Source organism: Paroedura picta, chromosome 10 (genome assembly GCF_049243985.1).
Source record: "Paroedura picta isolate Pp20150507F chromosome 10, Ppicta_v3.0, whole genome shotgun sequence".
Classification (NCBI taxonomy): Eukaryota; Metazoa; Chordata; class Lepidosauria; order Squamata; family Gekkonidae; genus Paroedura; species Paroedura picta.
The window spans coordinates 54,786,631-54,801,671 of NC_135378.1; the positions used below are offsets into that span (position 1 = coordinate 54,786,631).

The 15,041-nt window shown below is 41.1% G+C and overlaps 1 protein-coding gene across 1 annotated transcript in view; it reads left to right on the top strand.

Annotated features, from left to right (window-relative positions):
• Positions 1–13,062, top strand: part of TBC1D9 (TBC1 domain family member 9) — a 50,701-nt gene extending 37,639 nt beyond the window's left edge. The window contains exons 11-21 of the mRNA XM_077300226.1: positions 104–221; positions 1,024–1,309; positions 2,726–2,855; positions 3,559–3,657; positions 3,748–3,816; positions 5,058–5,298; positions 7,154–7,219; positions 7,788–7,874; positions 9,549–9,623; positions 10,371–10,471; positions 12,332–13,062. Coding sequence (XP_077156341.1) covers positions 104–221; positions 1,024–1,309; positions 2,726–2,855; positions 3,559–3,657; positions 3,748–3,816; positions 5,058–5,298; positions 7,154–7,219; positions 7,788–7,874; positions 9,549–9,623; positions 10,371–10,471; positions 12,332–13,036 — 1,977 coding nt within the window. The 3' untranslated portion in view covers positions 13,037–13,062. The remainder of the gene's footprint in view (positions 1–103; positions 222–1,023; positions 1,310–2,725; positions 2,856–3,558; positions 3,658–3,747; positions 3,817–5,057; positions 5,299–7,153; positions 7,220–7,787; positions 7,875–9,548; positions 9,624–10,370; positions 10,472–12,331) is intronic.
• Positions 13,063–15,041: the final 1,979 nt, after the last annotated feature.

Below are 15,041 nucleotides of genomic sequence, written 5' to 3' on the forward strand. Positions count from 1 at the left end.
TGGTTCTTTTGAACTCTGCTTGTGAGCAGCCTTTTTGCCTAAAGGTGCGAAGGGTGAGGAAAAGTTGGGATTTAATAATCCTTTTAAAACTTCTTTTTCCTAGGCCATGAATATTGTTACATCAGTGCTGCTTTTGTATGCAAAGGAAGAGGAAGCTTTTTGGCTGCTCGTGGCTTTGTGTGAGCGCATGCTGCCAGATTACTACAACACAAGAGTAGTTGGTATGTTAAAGGGCATTTTGTTAGACGCTGTTTCAGAACTAGTTTTTAAAATCATTCAGGAATAACTGATTTGCAGGTGATAAGTGCTAGAAATGCCTGATATTGAATGATAATAGCCTGGTTGAGGCCCTACTTATTTGGGGGAACTGCTTTTTATTGTGTCTGAACACATGTTCTCTTTACATAGTTTGCAGGAAGACCAGAAGCATGGGAGCCTTCCTGACAATCTCAGATGCGCCATTCAACCATCTCTTTAAGACAGAAGGGGGCAGGATTTCTTATTGGTTTCCCTCCCTCCTTCTGCAAATATTCTCTTGTATCCCAGTATCCCTGCTAATTTCCAGGAACAAAATTAGAGGCAGGGCAGGCTCAGGAATGTGCAGCCTGAGAGTGTAGTGGGAAAGTTTCGGTGTGGTCTGCCCACAGATGGTTGGATGTGGGTATGAGACGATTAAAAAGTCTTTGGGTTGAATCCATCCTATCTTGCTCCAGGTGAAAAAGGAAGGATTCTTGGACTACCAGAAAGACTGTGTTAGGGATCATTGAGGTCTTCATGGACAAAAGCCATGTGGGATGAGGCTGTCATAAGGAAGAGAATGAAAAAGCTTACTAGATCTAGTTCCTAATTTTTTGTGATATCTTGCTTTACCTTGGAGGGGAGGAGGAAACACTAACTAAAATGACAGCTGCTGAATGAAAGAACCCATCATTTCTGAGTGTCAAGACCTTGCATTCTGTTTAGGTTATACATTCCTTAATTGCTCATATTTCACTCTTGTCCTTTACTGATTGTGTCCTGCAGGTGCTCTGGTGGATCAAGGTGTGTTTGAAGAGTTGGCTCGGGATTATGTTCCACAACTCTATGACTGTATGCAGGATTTGGGGGTCATTTCCACCATCTCTCTTTCCTGGTTCCTCACACTCTTCCTTAGTGTAATGCCCTTTGAAAGTGCTGTGGTGGTTGTGGACTGTTTCTTCTGTGAAGGCATCAAGGTGATATTCCAGTTAGCATTGGCTGTGCTGGATGCTAATGTGGACAAGCTGCTGAACTGTAAAGATGATGGTGAAGCTATGACAGTGCTTGGAAGGTACTAATGGAAAACTTTGTTATGTCTGAAATGCCTTAATAGAGTAAGCATCCCATTTGTGTTACTGCCCTTGCCCGAGTATATTACCCTTTCCACTTTAAATCAGGCCAGTTGAATTTTCAAAAGGCATTCCTTTTATTAAAGAGAAAATGTAGCCGTTGAATGAACAATTCTGATTCATCTGGTTCTATCTTACTAATTGGCCGTCTGAGGCATGGTATTGTTTGATTTCATTGTAAGGTGCCATCTTATACTGAGTCAGGCCAGTGGTTCATCCCTGCATAGCATTGTCAGCCTTGACTTACAGTGGCCATCGAAGCCTTTCATAGCCCTGTTAACAGAGAGGGCTTTTATTTGGAGATGCTTAGAATTACCTCATGCTTGCAAAGTATGTGCAATTATAGTTTAGTCTCTTATGCTGCTTGTATCTTATGGAGACTTCAATTGCAGGTTGTGCCATATTCACAGAAAGCAGTAATGTGCACATAGGAATGGGAGAGAATGATGTCTAACCACCTGATCAAACAAAATTTGAGTCCAGTGGCATCTTTAAGACCAAGGCATGAGCTTTTGTGTACATGCCCACTTCCTCAGACAAGGCATGCACATGAACGCTCACACCTTAAATAAATTTTTGTTGGTCTTAAAGGTGCCATTGGATTCAAATTTTGTTGTTCTACTTCAGACCAACACAGCTACCCACTTGAATCCACCTGATAAAAAGCAGTGTTGGCTGTTGTAGATTCATGTAAAGGTTTGGTTCTGTGCCTTTACTGTGCCTAAGAGGCATGGCATCTTCAATTCTATTCAGAAATTCTTATCACATTTCTTTATTTTTCTTCTTCAAATAGGTAGATCTAGGCAAGCCACAATCCTAAATGTAATATAGGCATAATAGTAAACATCTGTATCCCAAGGTTTTTGTAAGAGTTTCTGGAGTAAGGTGTATGACATGGGCACTACACTGTAAATATGGAGCTTCCAGTTCGTGTGGATTTTTTAACATACTGAACTCCTGGAGAGCAAAGGCCTGTACAGTATTTTAAAACTTGGAGAGCCAGTTTGGTGTAGTGGTTAGGAGTGCGGACTTCTAATCTGGCATGCCGGGTTCAATTCTGCACTCCCCCACATGCAACCAGCTGGGTGACCTTGGGCTCGCCACGGCACTGATAAAACTGTTCTGACCGAGCAGTGATATCAGGGCTCTCTCAGCCTCACCCACCCCACAGGGTGTCTGTTGTGGGGAGAGGAATGGGAAGGCGACTGTAAGCCGCTTTGAGCCTCCTTTGGGTAGGGAAAAGCGGCATATAAGAACCAACTCTTCTTCTTCTTCTTCTTCTTCTTCTTCTTCTTGGATTAATGTTAGACACTGAATATACCTGAATGTGTCTCATTGGATTCTCTTTCATCCTGTAGGTATCTGGACAGTGTGACAAATAAGGACAGCACTTTGCCACCAATCCCTCACCTTCATTCATTGCTTAGTGACGATGTTGGACCTCACCCTGAAGTGGATATCTTCAGACTCATCCGAACTTCCTATGAGGTAATATGACAAAGATGTCAGCAGCTATGAGTTGAAAGGTGAATGAGGAAAAGCAATAATATTTCGCTGCAAGGCCAGTTTGCACAGATCCTCTGCAAGTTGTCTCTAGGTGGTGCACTGCAGTGAATCTCACTCCTAGACCCTCCTCCATGCATATGGGTATGACACAAGATACACGCATGCAAATCCTGTCTTCCACAAGAAGAGTGTGGCTAGATCCTACGGGTTGGGCAAATGTGTTTATGGACAGGTTTTAGTACAAAGTCTTTTGTAGTAGGAGCGGGTATAGGTGACCTAACATTTGCTTCCATGTTCCACTTAATTGAAGATCCTATCTTGTGTGAAATAATCCTTATGAATAGATTCAGATGAGTAGCCATTTTTATTGTAGCACAATAAAATCAGAGTCTTGTAGCACCTTAGTCTGACGAAGAGTGCTTACACTCGAAAGCTCACGCCTTGAATTAATCTTTGTTGGTCTTAAAGGTGCTACTGGACTCTGATTTTATTGAATCCCTATGAAGTCTGCTTTATTTGTAAAAAGTGTTTGATCAAAATGTATAGTGGTATAGCTTAGAACATTCACCTTTGCTGATACAAGAAGAATAAAGTTATTGATTTTGTTAGAGAGAACTTAGAAGACATAAATGAAGCTGTCTTTTAAGGTTCTGCATCAAAACTGAAAAATATTTTTCCCCTTTAGAAATTTGGAAGCATACGAGCAGATTTGATTGAACAAATGAGATTCAAGCAGAGACTGAAAGTGATCCAGACACTTGAAGACACTACAAAACGCAATGTGGTAAGTTTTTGGGAGTATTTTTCTAACTCAGTCTTGAAGTGCAGGTCTTTCCCATGTGTCAAAACTCTCTGTGCTTTTATATTTTGCAAGGTACGGACCATAGTGACTGAGACCTCTTTTACTATAGATGAGCTGGAAGAACTCTATGCCCTTTTCAAGGTAAATTTGAAATACTAGTTTAGTTCGTGGTGTATTCAGTAGTTTTGCTACCATCATAAACAAATAAACATTGCCCATCTGATGAAGAAGGTAAAGTTTACAACTGTACTTGAGTAAGTGGGCAGAAAGAATCTTTGACCTATCAAGCAGAACCAACTATTTCATACAATGCTAAATGGGTATTGTAAGTATGATCTTGTAACTTGCCAAGTGAATGTAGAACTGTGGGAAACAATACTGTCCATTTAATACCCCCAAGTACCAATAATTGTCATGTTCATAACTGTGCAAATAAAACTTGCACACTAATTTTTTTCTGCAAGATCACAGTCGTTTCAATGGTGAATCAGGTTTTCCAGTTGTAGAAAAACAATTGAAACAAAGAGAACCCAGGACTGCCATTCTAAGAACACTTTCTTCTGAGGAGACATGCTTAGGATGGCTTCTGAGGTCCATCACATTTACTTTGGAGACTCAGCCCTCTAACTCCATCACTGCGGTGAAATCTGGAACATAAGAGTATCTAGCAGCCTGTGTGGGTGCAAACATGCATAAACAATTTTCTACCTGTGCAGGTGTGCACAGATATTTCCATGGCTGGCCATCTTTCCCTTGACTACTGCTTGGCGGTTGCAGGGCTTGTGGCATACCACATAGTTTCACACTAACCATGAGCCTGGACTGCAGGTGTACATCTGCAACGATTCATCACAGATGGGATTCTGTAGTTAGAAAATATTGGCTGGAATACTTCTATGTGGGTCTTCTATATAGAATATAAATAAGAATATTTCATTTTCCTTTCCACTCAAGGTGGCTTACAGAACCTAGTTTAACAACATATACAATAAAAACCCAAGTAACACATGTTGTTTGTTTCCATATTACAGTTACCTGTACTATTTTGTTGTTTTCTGTAAACCGCCCTGAGCCTTTGGGGAGGGCGGTATAGAAATACAATAAATAAATAAATAAATAAATATCTCATTATCCATGTTGTAGGCTTTTTGGTGGTCAAAAAGGCCTGTCCTTTTTTCACCAGTGGAAAAGCTGGCAGGATTTTACTCAATACTTCTTATACCCGTTTTGGTTTCAGTGTGTCTAAGCAATATTAAGTGGTCCTTTGAGTCAAAAGCAGCTTGAAAGTCCCACTGAGCAAGTAATATAAATTTTAGATGCTGCTGCTGAAATTAATACAAACATTGTAATATAATTAATCGATTTCCCTTGCTTTTCTTCAGGCCGAGCATTTGACAAGCTGCTACTGGGGAGGCACCAGCAATGCGGTTGACCGCCATGACCCAAGTTTGCCGTATTTAGAACAATATCGCATTGACTTTGAGCAGTTCAAGGGAATGTTTGCTCTCCTGTTTCCTTGGGGCTGTGGAACTCACTCCGATGTTTTGGCTGCACGTTTGTTTAGATTACTGGATGAAAATGGAGATTCATTAATCAACTTTCGGGAATTTGTTTCTGGGCTAAGTAAGAAGAATGGCATGAGCTTTTAAACTAACCTTACATGCATGGTCCATCAGGGGCCAAGTGTTTGTCTACCTTATCCCTTAACACTGAAATCTGTGAATTGGCATTCAGGTTTTTTTTTGGTATTTTAAAAGACTGCACTGTTTGAGATCTGGTCACTTTGATGAGACTGTTCTTATCACATTTGCTTTCATACAATATCTGATTATTGTTGAATTAATATTCTGTTGCAAAATTCAACTATTAAAAGGAGAATATCAGGGTTGCCATTTATCAGCTACAGTGAAACACATTGCCATTTTTGCCTAAGGAATAAGTAATATTTTCCTCTCTAAGTGATTATATGTTTTTGAGCAATTAACTTTTTCAAGAAGAAAGACTCTTGAGATGTGTTTTAAGTTTTTCATTCCATAAACAAGGTGACATTGGAATTGGATTCAGTGCAAGAATGTCCAAATGTCTTGTTGACATTTTTAAAGGGTCATATCATATATAAGAGAATTTTTCTGATAAGCAACTATCCTGGGCCTCCCCCCCACACACACACAGAGATATCTAGCTTATGTAATTCATGTGATATTCATACATGCATGTTCCATTTTTGTTTGAGGAACCAGGGAAAAAGGGGGAGGGGATTCTCACTCACATACCTGTGTTCTTATACATTCCGGTGCTGGCTTTCCAATTTTAAGTGTAAAGTGGACTTCTAAATCCATCTGAAATGAAATTTGGCATGGCAGATCCCATAGGTAACAGACACAGTCCCTGAGAATGTACTCACAACTGAATGGAAAACAAAATAAACATTTCTGGCTTCCCATAAAAACAAATGGAAATTAAAAACTAAATACCTTTTACTCTATCAGAAAATTTTAAAATAATTATTTATAGAAGTAAAATGAACCAAATATGAAAATGTATAGCTGAGCCATTTTTCCCAAATAGGTTTCAGACCAAGGTCAAAGCAGTATATTTTTTAATGGTCAGTTGGCTGCAGTTTTACAAATATATTAAATATAAAATTGTTACAAATACTGAAATCCTTACAAGTATCATTTTCAGAATTTATAGAGATAACAATGTGGCTCTATTTAGCTGTTCGGGCCCTCTAGGCTGCTTGATTAAAATATGTGGGTTTTTTTCAAAAATTGGAGAATGGAATCACAGATTATATTGTGAGGCCACATAACATCAATTATTTACTTCTTTAGCACTTTTTCCCCCTTCCATTGAAAGAATAAGTAGATCCCTCCCACCCAGCCAATCTTGTTATCCACATTTATGAAAATATAAAATATGGCTAATTATTCTTAAAGCTACTTTTCTGCCCCTAGGGGGCATTCACAGTAGTTTAGAAGAAGAGCTGGTTCTTATATACTGCTTTTCTCTGCCAGAACAAATCTTAAAGCACCTTACAACCTCCCTCCCTTTCCTCTCCCCACAACAGACACCCTGTGAGGTAGGTGAAGCTGAGGAGGTCCTAATATTACTGCTTGGTCAGAATAGCTTTATCAGTGCTGTGGTGAGCCCAAGGTCACCCAGCTGGCTGCATATGGAAGAACGGGGAATCAAATCTGGCTCACCACATTAGAAGTCTGCAGTCCTAACCACTACACCAAGCTTGCTCTCTCAATGTCAAATGACATAAAATAATGTAAACCCATATTAATACAATACAAGCCCTGAATCATAAAAACTAGTGTTGGACACAATTAAAAGAAAAGACTTAAACATCATGTACACAGGACATAATCTTTACTAAGTCGGTTGAAGATGAATTTGTTTGAACAATTACATGTGTCTCAGACATATCACTTGTTAGTGATTCTGTTACAGTGGTTGTAATTTCTTCTAGGTGCAGCATGCCATGGAGATCTTACTGAGAAGTTGAAGCTGCTGTATAAAATGCATGTTTTGCCTGGTGAGTAACAGGGCTACTTAAAATTGGACTGAAATGCTTTAGTGGGATATTCACTATTTTCCTGGATTACTGCCACTGGGGGCGGCGGGGTGCTTTTGCCCCTCTTGCCCCACCATGCCGATCTTGTTCTTTTCCGCTGCTCCAGACAGACAAACGCTCTATCTCAATCTACCCCACAAGGCTGTTGTGTGGATGCCCCCCCCCCGCCAAGCTGCTTGCCCAGCTACGACCCATCTGAAAGGGTCGTTTGATTCCCAAAGGGGTCCCGACTGCCAGGTTGAGAACCACTGTGCTACGGAATGCTGTAATAGTCCAGGCTGCTTAGTTTATGAGCTCTTATAAGGGTCATTATTAAGTGTTTTAAATAGAGGTTCAAGGCTCCTATATAACAAATGTTTGGAAATATTTTTCTGTGTAACTTATTAATGTAACTATGAGGCCTATTAATAGTGTCTTCTTAATCTGCTGTGTATACGAACTCAAAATATATATTGGATTTTCATAATTGAATCAGGTGGATTAACAGATCTATCTGATGCATGCTGGTACTTGATTTCCGTTTGCTTAGATCCTTCCACTGATCAGGAAGAGCCAGATTCTGCATTTGAAGCAACACAATACTTCTTTGAAGATATCACACCCGACTGCACACACGGTATGTTGCTTTATCACAGATTCACTTGTACTCCTCACAAAGCCGTAGAAAGGTATCGAAGCACTTTCAAAAATAAAACATAGGTAGCTTTAACTGCAGCTATCATTAATATAGAGCAGAAGTAAGATGTTTTAAATAAGGATACCTTTGTGATGTTGGTGTGTTTAGTAGTGACAAATGTAGGCTGTATTCACAAATGCTCTTTGTAAGGCCTAGCAGGTTAGCTGGGAACACTAAATTTCAAAAGAGTTAGACCAATGATAGTCTTGATAGAGATAACTCTTGAGCTTCCTGCCCTCGGCCCATCACAGGAATAGAAATCTGGGGAAGGGAAGTAAAGTTTTAATTACTAGTGCTGTCACTCCATTAAAGGTTTTCTGAACCTGGGAGGTTAACAGTATGAGAAACGTACCTGAGCTCTTTGGGCAGTGGGGAGCGCCAGAGAAGGATGCAGGAGTTTGTACGTGGCTCCCGGTCCCAGTTGGAGGCACAGGGCAGCACAAATTACGTGAGGACGTGCAGCCATTGCCACAGCGTGAGGCACTGCGTGTTGATGAAGGCGGGGGTGAGCCAGGCGCCTTATATGGGCTGCCTGTGCTCAAACGGCCTCTTTTCCCTTCTCAGCGGTCAAGGCAGCAAAAACCCACCCTCCCTCCCTTGGTTTATATACAGGAATTTTGAAAGTCTGATGTTCAAATGTTATTGTTAATTATATTGCTACTTGTTTTGAGAAATACATTGTCAAAGTCTGCAGTTAGGAAATGGAGCAGATCTTTATGGGTAGGCCAAGTTTGCATGCTGGCCTTCTCTACTTGGGGGCCCCATAAGGGGCTGTGTGGTTTCTAAGCTTGTGGTAAGCTAGCATGTTTCCGGGTGGTGGATAGATCCCGACAGAGGCGGACGCCCAAGGGGATCACATCTAGTAGCCACCTCCCTTGGGTCATCAGGCTGGGTTGCCTGGGCAAATTGGCTGGATAGCCTGGATGCCCAGTGAGGGGTAGCCCTGATGTCGGGGGCTGCCTTGCGGTCGGCTGGCTGCAAGGCGGCAGATCCAGCCCCATTTTACGCCTAGCTCAAGTTTGAAATAAAAGGCTGTGGCCAATTTTATGCCAAAATAGCGGTTATACGTGTCGTTCATAAGGTGCAAGTAATTCCCCCATGCAAGGCAAAACATTCTTCCCACAGATGTGGTCCATACATATGATATAACCTGTTCAAGGTATATTTTATGGAGAATAGATGGATGTCTCACAACACAAAATTCAGATTAGATCAAAATTACCCTATAGTCCAACTAGGAAGTATAAATAAAGTATACATGCAGCTTCACCTTTTACAACTGGAGATATGGTAAAGTATGTGTAGCTTCAGATATGTTTCAGGGATAGTGAAAGGCAGGCATGAATTACTCTGGTGTCAGTCAGCAAGCTGGAATGGCTGCTTAAACAACCTGAAGACTGTAGGAATCCTTCACAGAACATGGAGGCCAGCTTTTAGGAGAATCTGTTCTTCAGTTTGTTCTCCCTGGCCTGTAGTGCTTGTCTCAGAGAGAACTAGCGGATATCAGCTTTTTCCAGGTCATGGTCACAGATGTACTTTCATTGTGTATGTACAAAGGTTGTACAAAGGTTGTTTCTGAAATGAGATTAATTTTACTTTTCTGAATATTATTAGTTGTTGGCGTAGACAGCAAGAACAAACATGGATCAGATGAAGGGTTTGTCAGTGTGAGTGTGAAAACTGAGAAAGGTATGCTTTTTGTCTTGTAAGGGCCTATAATAGGGAAGGGAGCCTAGAAGTACAAAATTCCCAGGGTCCAAGTTGCAGGGAGGCTGAAATAAGCCAAGCTAAGTCCACATGTCCCATATTGCTCATACCAAGTCCTCTTTCTGAACACTTGGGCTCCAGTCACGTCTAGAACATCCTAGTCCTAATGGTAAAGGTATCCCCTGTGCATGTCTGACCCTTGGGGTGTTGCCCTCCAGCGTTTTCTTGGCAGACTCAATACAGGGTGGTTTGCCATTCCCTTCCCCAGTCATTACCGTTTTAACCCCCAAGAAGCTGGGTACTCATTTTACCGACCTCGGAAGGATGGAAGGCTGAGTCAACCTTGAGCCGGCTGCTGGGATCTCCCAGCCTCATAGTCAGAGCTTCAGACAGCATGTCGGCTGCCTTACCACCCTGCACCACAAGAGGCTCCTAGTCCTAGGAAATCATAATTACTAGTTTTAACAGTGTTTTTTTAGTATCAAAGGGTTAAAATGAGCAGTTATGGATACTGAGTAAAGCTTTTCTTTAGAAATTGCCAAATTCCATCTTCAGGGTGTGTCTGTTCCTTAATGTGTGGGGGTATGGAACAGGAAATCTCTTTCCAGTGACCTGTAGGGGCCCTCAGAAGCCTACATCACTTTTTCTAATGTGGTAGGGCAAACATTTTTAAAGGAAGTAAACATTACACCCTTTCCCCTTCTCTCTTCTGGGGAAAAACTGAAATAGGAAAGAAGAATTCTCAAGACAACCGAAATTACCTTAGAATGTGGAGCCAAGAGAATAAATCCAAAGCAAAGAATGCAAAGGACTTGCCCAAATTAAATCAGGTAAGCATTATTGGATAAGTTTTTGATGTTTATGATGACCTTGTCACATACTAATTAATCAAGAATGATCTGCATGTAGAAGAAGACTTCTGTACACAATTTGCCCTCTGTACCAAACACATTGAAAAGCATAGTCTGTAGAATGGAAAATCCTATATTGAGCACTTGGCATTTTGTGTTTGTCTCATTCTGACTGTTTCCACACTAGGGTTTTGGCTCAGATTTGCATTTACAAAAAGTCAATTTTTTTGTCCATTTCCACACTGAAATCCCCCGTTTGCCCCCTTACTTGCCCCACACCAAAGGAATCCTCCAAAATCCAGTTCCCACTTATTGAACCAGGTGCTAATGGGGTCTTAATCAAGGCTGGCCAATATGCAGATGTAGACATTCAGGCTTTTTCAGTGTGTCCAATCTTGTTCCCCACCCACCCCCGTCACGTCACTTCTGTCGTCAACTCCTCCAACCTCCCCTGCCTTAAAATGCTCGTTACATTACAATGCAGTTCCAGTATAACAGAATTACCCCCCCACACACACACACATACATAACTCCACCACACCTCCTCTTTGCCTTCTGGAGCCTTGGGACTGTGAAGGGGGGCACATTGTGCAGGTGAGCCTCAGTGGCAATCTGGAGCAGCATCCAGATGGCCCTAAGGCTTGCCCGTACGGTGCACCTCCTCTTCCCCACCCAGGGGTGTATGTGTGGATATCATAATTTAGCCTCTTAGAGTATGTGTAAATGGTGATGTGTGTGTGGGTCCTAATTTAGTTGCCTGGAGCCATGAAATTGTCCCCCCACCACCACTGCCACATATCTCATCTTCCCTGCCACACATCTCCTTTTTACTGACCCGAGGCTCCAGGGAGTGAAGAGGAGGCACGCTGTGCTGGTGAGCCTTGGTGGCAGTCTGGAGGCTTAACCACACAATGCACCCCCCCAGTCCACTGCCTGGAGCCTGCAGGAAGCAAAAAAAAAGGTGCATGGTGGTGGTGGGGGTTTTGTTATACTGGAATCACATTATAATGTGATTGGGGGTTCATTTTTTTTAAACCACCAGAATGATTTCAGACTTGGAGGGGAGGCTTCAGAGGCAACAAAATAGGGTTGACATATGATTGTTTTCATCACATGACGAAGACAAACAAGTACCCAAAAAAGGCTGCTGGGAATTATCCACTTCCTGTCCCTCTGCTTCAGTGCGGAAACAAATGGGGCTCAGTCTGGAAGCAAAATGAGGGAAATGGGGGGGGGGGGTACAACGGCTCCCATTGTGGAACTCTGAAACAGTTCAAGGAGGGACCCGAACTTTAAAAACTGGAATCATCCTGACATTATGGCTGGGTGAGTCCTCAGTGTGGAAACAGTCTCTGCAAGCACAAGAGGCAAAGGGACCAAAATATTACTATTGTAATTTCTAGATTGTATGCCATATGTAGCAGACTTTGCCAAAGTGACAGTCTTAGAATCTTTAATGTTCCACCTACCAAGTGCTAGCATCCTGGCCTATCACACTAACCCAATTCCTCAGCCACTTCTTTTTAAGCTTAGTTTCCTTCCTGAATTTTTCCTATTTTTTGTTACCATTTAGTATGTAACTAAACTCGTTTGGTTAAAGTTTGTCTGAGAGCAGTTTGTTCAAATTGACCTGAACAGTAGATCTAGAACCATTTTTGAAAGCCAGAACTAATGCTAACATAACAGGCTATGACTAGGTATTCCTATCTACGCACATCTGGTGTTTGCTAAAGTTTTTTCTCCTGAACCAAAGTATTTAAAAACAAACGTCTCTTCAGAAACAAACTGTATTTTGCTTCCTTGCTTTTCATTAGCATTGCATTTCTCTTGAACATCTAGGGGCAGTTTATTGAATTGTGCAAGACAATGTATAACATGTTCAGTGAAGACCCCAATGAGCAAGATCTTTACCATGCTACTGCTGCTGTAACAAGTCTGTTGTTGGAGATCGGTGAGGTTGGCAAGCTGTTCAGTGTCCAGCCTATCAAAGAGGCTGAGAGGAGCAGTAAAGCTGCACAAAATTCAGTACTCCAGAAGAAGGATAACCAGCAGTATCACATTGAGCATCGTGATCCTTTCCAAGGTGGCTTCCTTGCCGACGATGAAGAGAACATCTGCAGTGATGGTACCCAGATGGAAGACATCAAGCTGGAAGACTCTTCTCCTAGGGACAACGGAGCTGGCTCTTCCATGCTGATTTCCGATGATGATACTAAAGATGACAGTTCCATGTCTTCCTACTCTGTCCTAAGTGCAGGTTCTCATGAGGAAGATAAGCTACACTGCGAAGACATAGGCGAAGACACTGTTTTGGTGCGAAGCAACAACTCTACTTCTCTGCCAGGGAGCACTAGCATTGACAGAGACTGGGCCATCACCTTTGAGCAGTTTTTGGCTTCACTCTTGACTGAATCAGCCCTTGTCCGGTACTTTGATAAGCCGGTCTGCATGATGGCACGGATTACTAATGCAAAGAATGTAAGGATGATGGGGAAACCCATAACCTCGGCAAGTGACTATGAGATCTCCACTCTGTCAGGCTAAGTGAACCTCATGGGGAGGGTGTTTTTTTTTAAAAAAAAAACTTTTAGGTTTTTATTATGTATTTATTAATGCCAGGCACAGATCCTGGTGTTTTCAAAACATGGTAAATCTTGCCAATGTGAACATGTTGGGGCATAAATCCATATTTACCTTGAATTAAGGGCATTTTTTCTCTGTGAAAAATATTACCAGAATGCTTGTAGCCAATATACATGCTGGGGGGGGGGGGGGCAGGGAATGTCAGTGTTAGTGATGTCTTGTATGATTAGCCTTCTTATCAATTGATAAATGGTGACAGTTTAGTTTAAATTGTAGAAATGAATATTATGTCTAAAAGTTATGGGAGTATGGAGAAAAACTGGAAGATGCTCGAAATGCCACAAGCTGTATAGGTGCTGCAATGTACATGTGGAGCTCCCTTTATAGTCTTCCCCATTCTCTTGGGGAAGGACAGTGTTTTATGTCCCTTCTGTTCACACCTAACTGCTCCCTTCATTGAAGTGAATGGGAAAGCAGGAGTTACTTCAGGCAAGGGAGCCCCCGCGTGCATTGAAGCCCATGTGCCTGTAAGAGATTGGTGGGTTGGGAGAAAGGTGAAAAGGGATGCTGTCAACTTGTTTAGGATTCAAATGTAAGTTCGGTGCAGCATCCCTGGCGGATGTCTATATAATTTTTTAAGAGGCCAGTGATTCCTAATACTTTTTAAAATACATTCTTCAGAGATACTGCCATAGATCTGCCTTGATGTTCTGACCTAAACAATTCATAGTACCCCTTTTTAAAGTGGAAGTGAGGATTTATTTCTGTATATAAATTGTGTCATTGAAACTGTAAATCTAAGCATTATCATGACTCTGATGTATCGTAGATCAAGCATTCATAGATAAACTGCATAAATTTTAATTTAAGCACTGTTATTAGCAGGAATGTAATCTGAAAAAATCTGCAAGAGTATGTAATTGAATGTTTGAACGTCTTAATGAAAACACTGTCACTTTATTATAGATGAACAATGTATAATGTAATAATTTGCTGAATGATATGTTGAATGACAATTGGAGCACCTGCACTTTGAATCCTTGCTTCTTTTACAGAAACATTCAGTGGACACTATTTTGTCCCACAGTGGGCACAATGCCAACTCCACAGGAATTCCCAAAGGCTCAACAGCAACTTGTTTGCCCCCGCACACAGTGCCCCCTAAGGTAGGAGGAGGAATCAGGGTTCTACAAAGCCTATGGAAATTTCCTGCACATGGTTACTCCGTCCATTGCGGGACTGAATTGTGGCCAGTACTTTTTAAACCTCTTGGCTGATTCATAGTTAGATCAGACTCATTCTTACCTGCCTGAACTTTATTTGCTGCCTTCAAAACTATTTCCATCACTGTTTTATATATATAATATATATATATATGTGTGTGTGTGCTGTTGTATTTTATGATCATATAACTTTTCTAGGGTTTTTTTTTAGTTGAAGCTATTGTCTTAATTCTTATTTAAAATATTTAAATAATCACAAGTGGTTTTAGCCACAGTAATCATGAATCTTTTTTTTAAAAGACATTAAATCAATATCAGATGGACATTTTTGGTTGTCGTTCATGGTATAATTTCTGTGACAATCCACATGCTATAATTTCCATGTTATGTAACAAACCAAACTAAACTAGTATGTAGTAAGTAAAAACCTACCTCTGCAATTGATAGTTCAGTCTGTTAAATGTTGAGCTTTTAATTATCTTACTACCACAAGCTGGGGGAAACCGAGCCATGTATTCTCTACGTATTTATAGATCTGTTACTGAAGCACAGGATTGTCAATGACATTCAGATCACCCCAGATGGCATCCTGAGAATATAATATACTTCATTTCTTAAGTTTATAGCCCTCTCATATACACAGTACAGATAAAGGAGCTCAAAATAAAGAAAACACATAACTGCAGGAATTGATTTCAGTACTTTACAACTAAACCTTTGGGGTATAATTGGTACTAGGAACA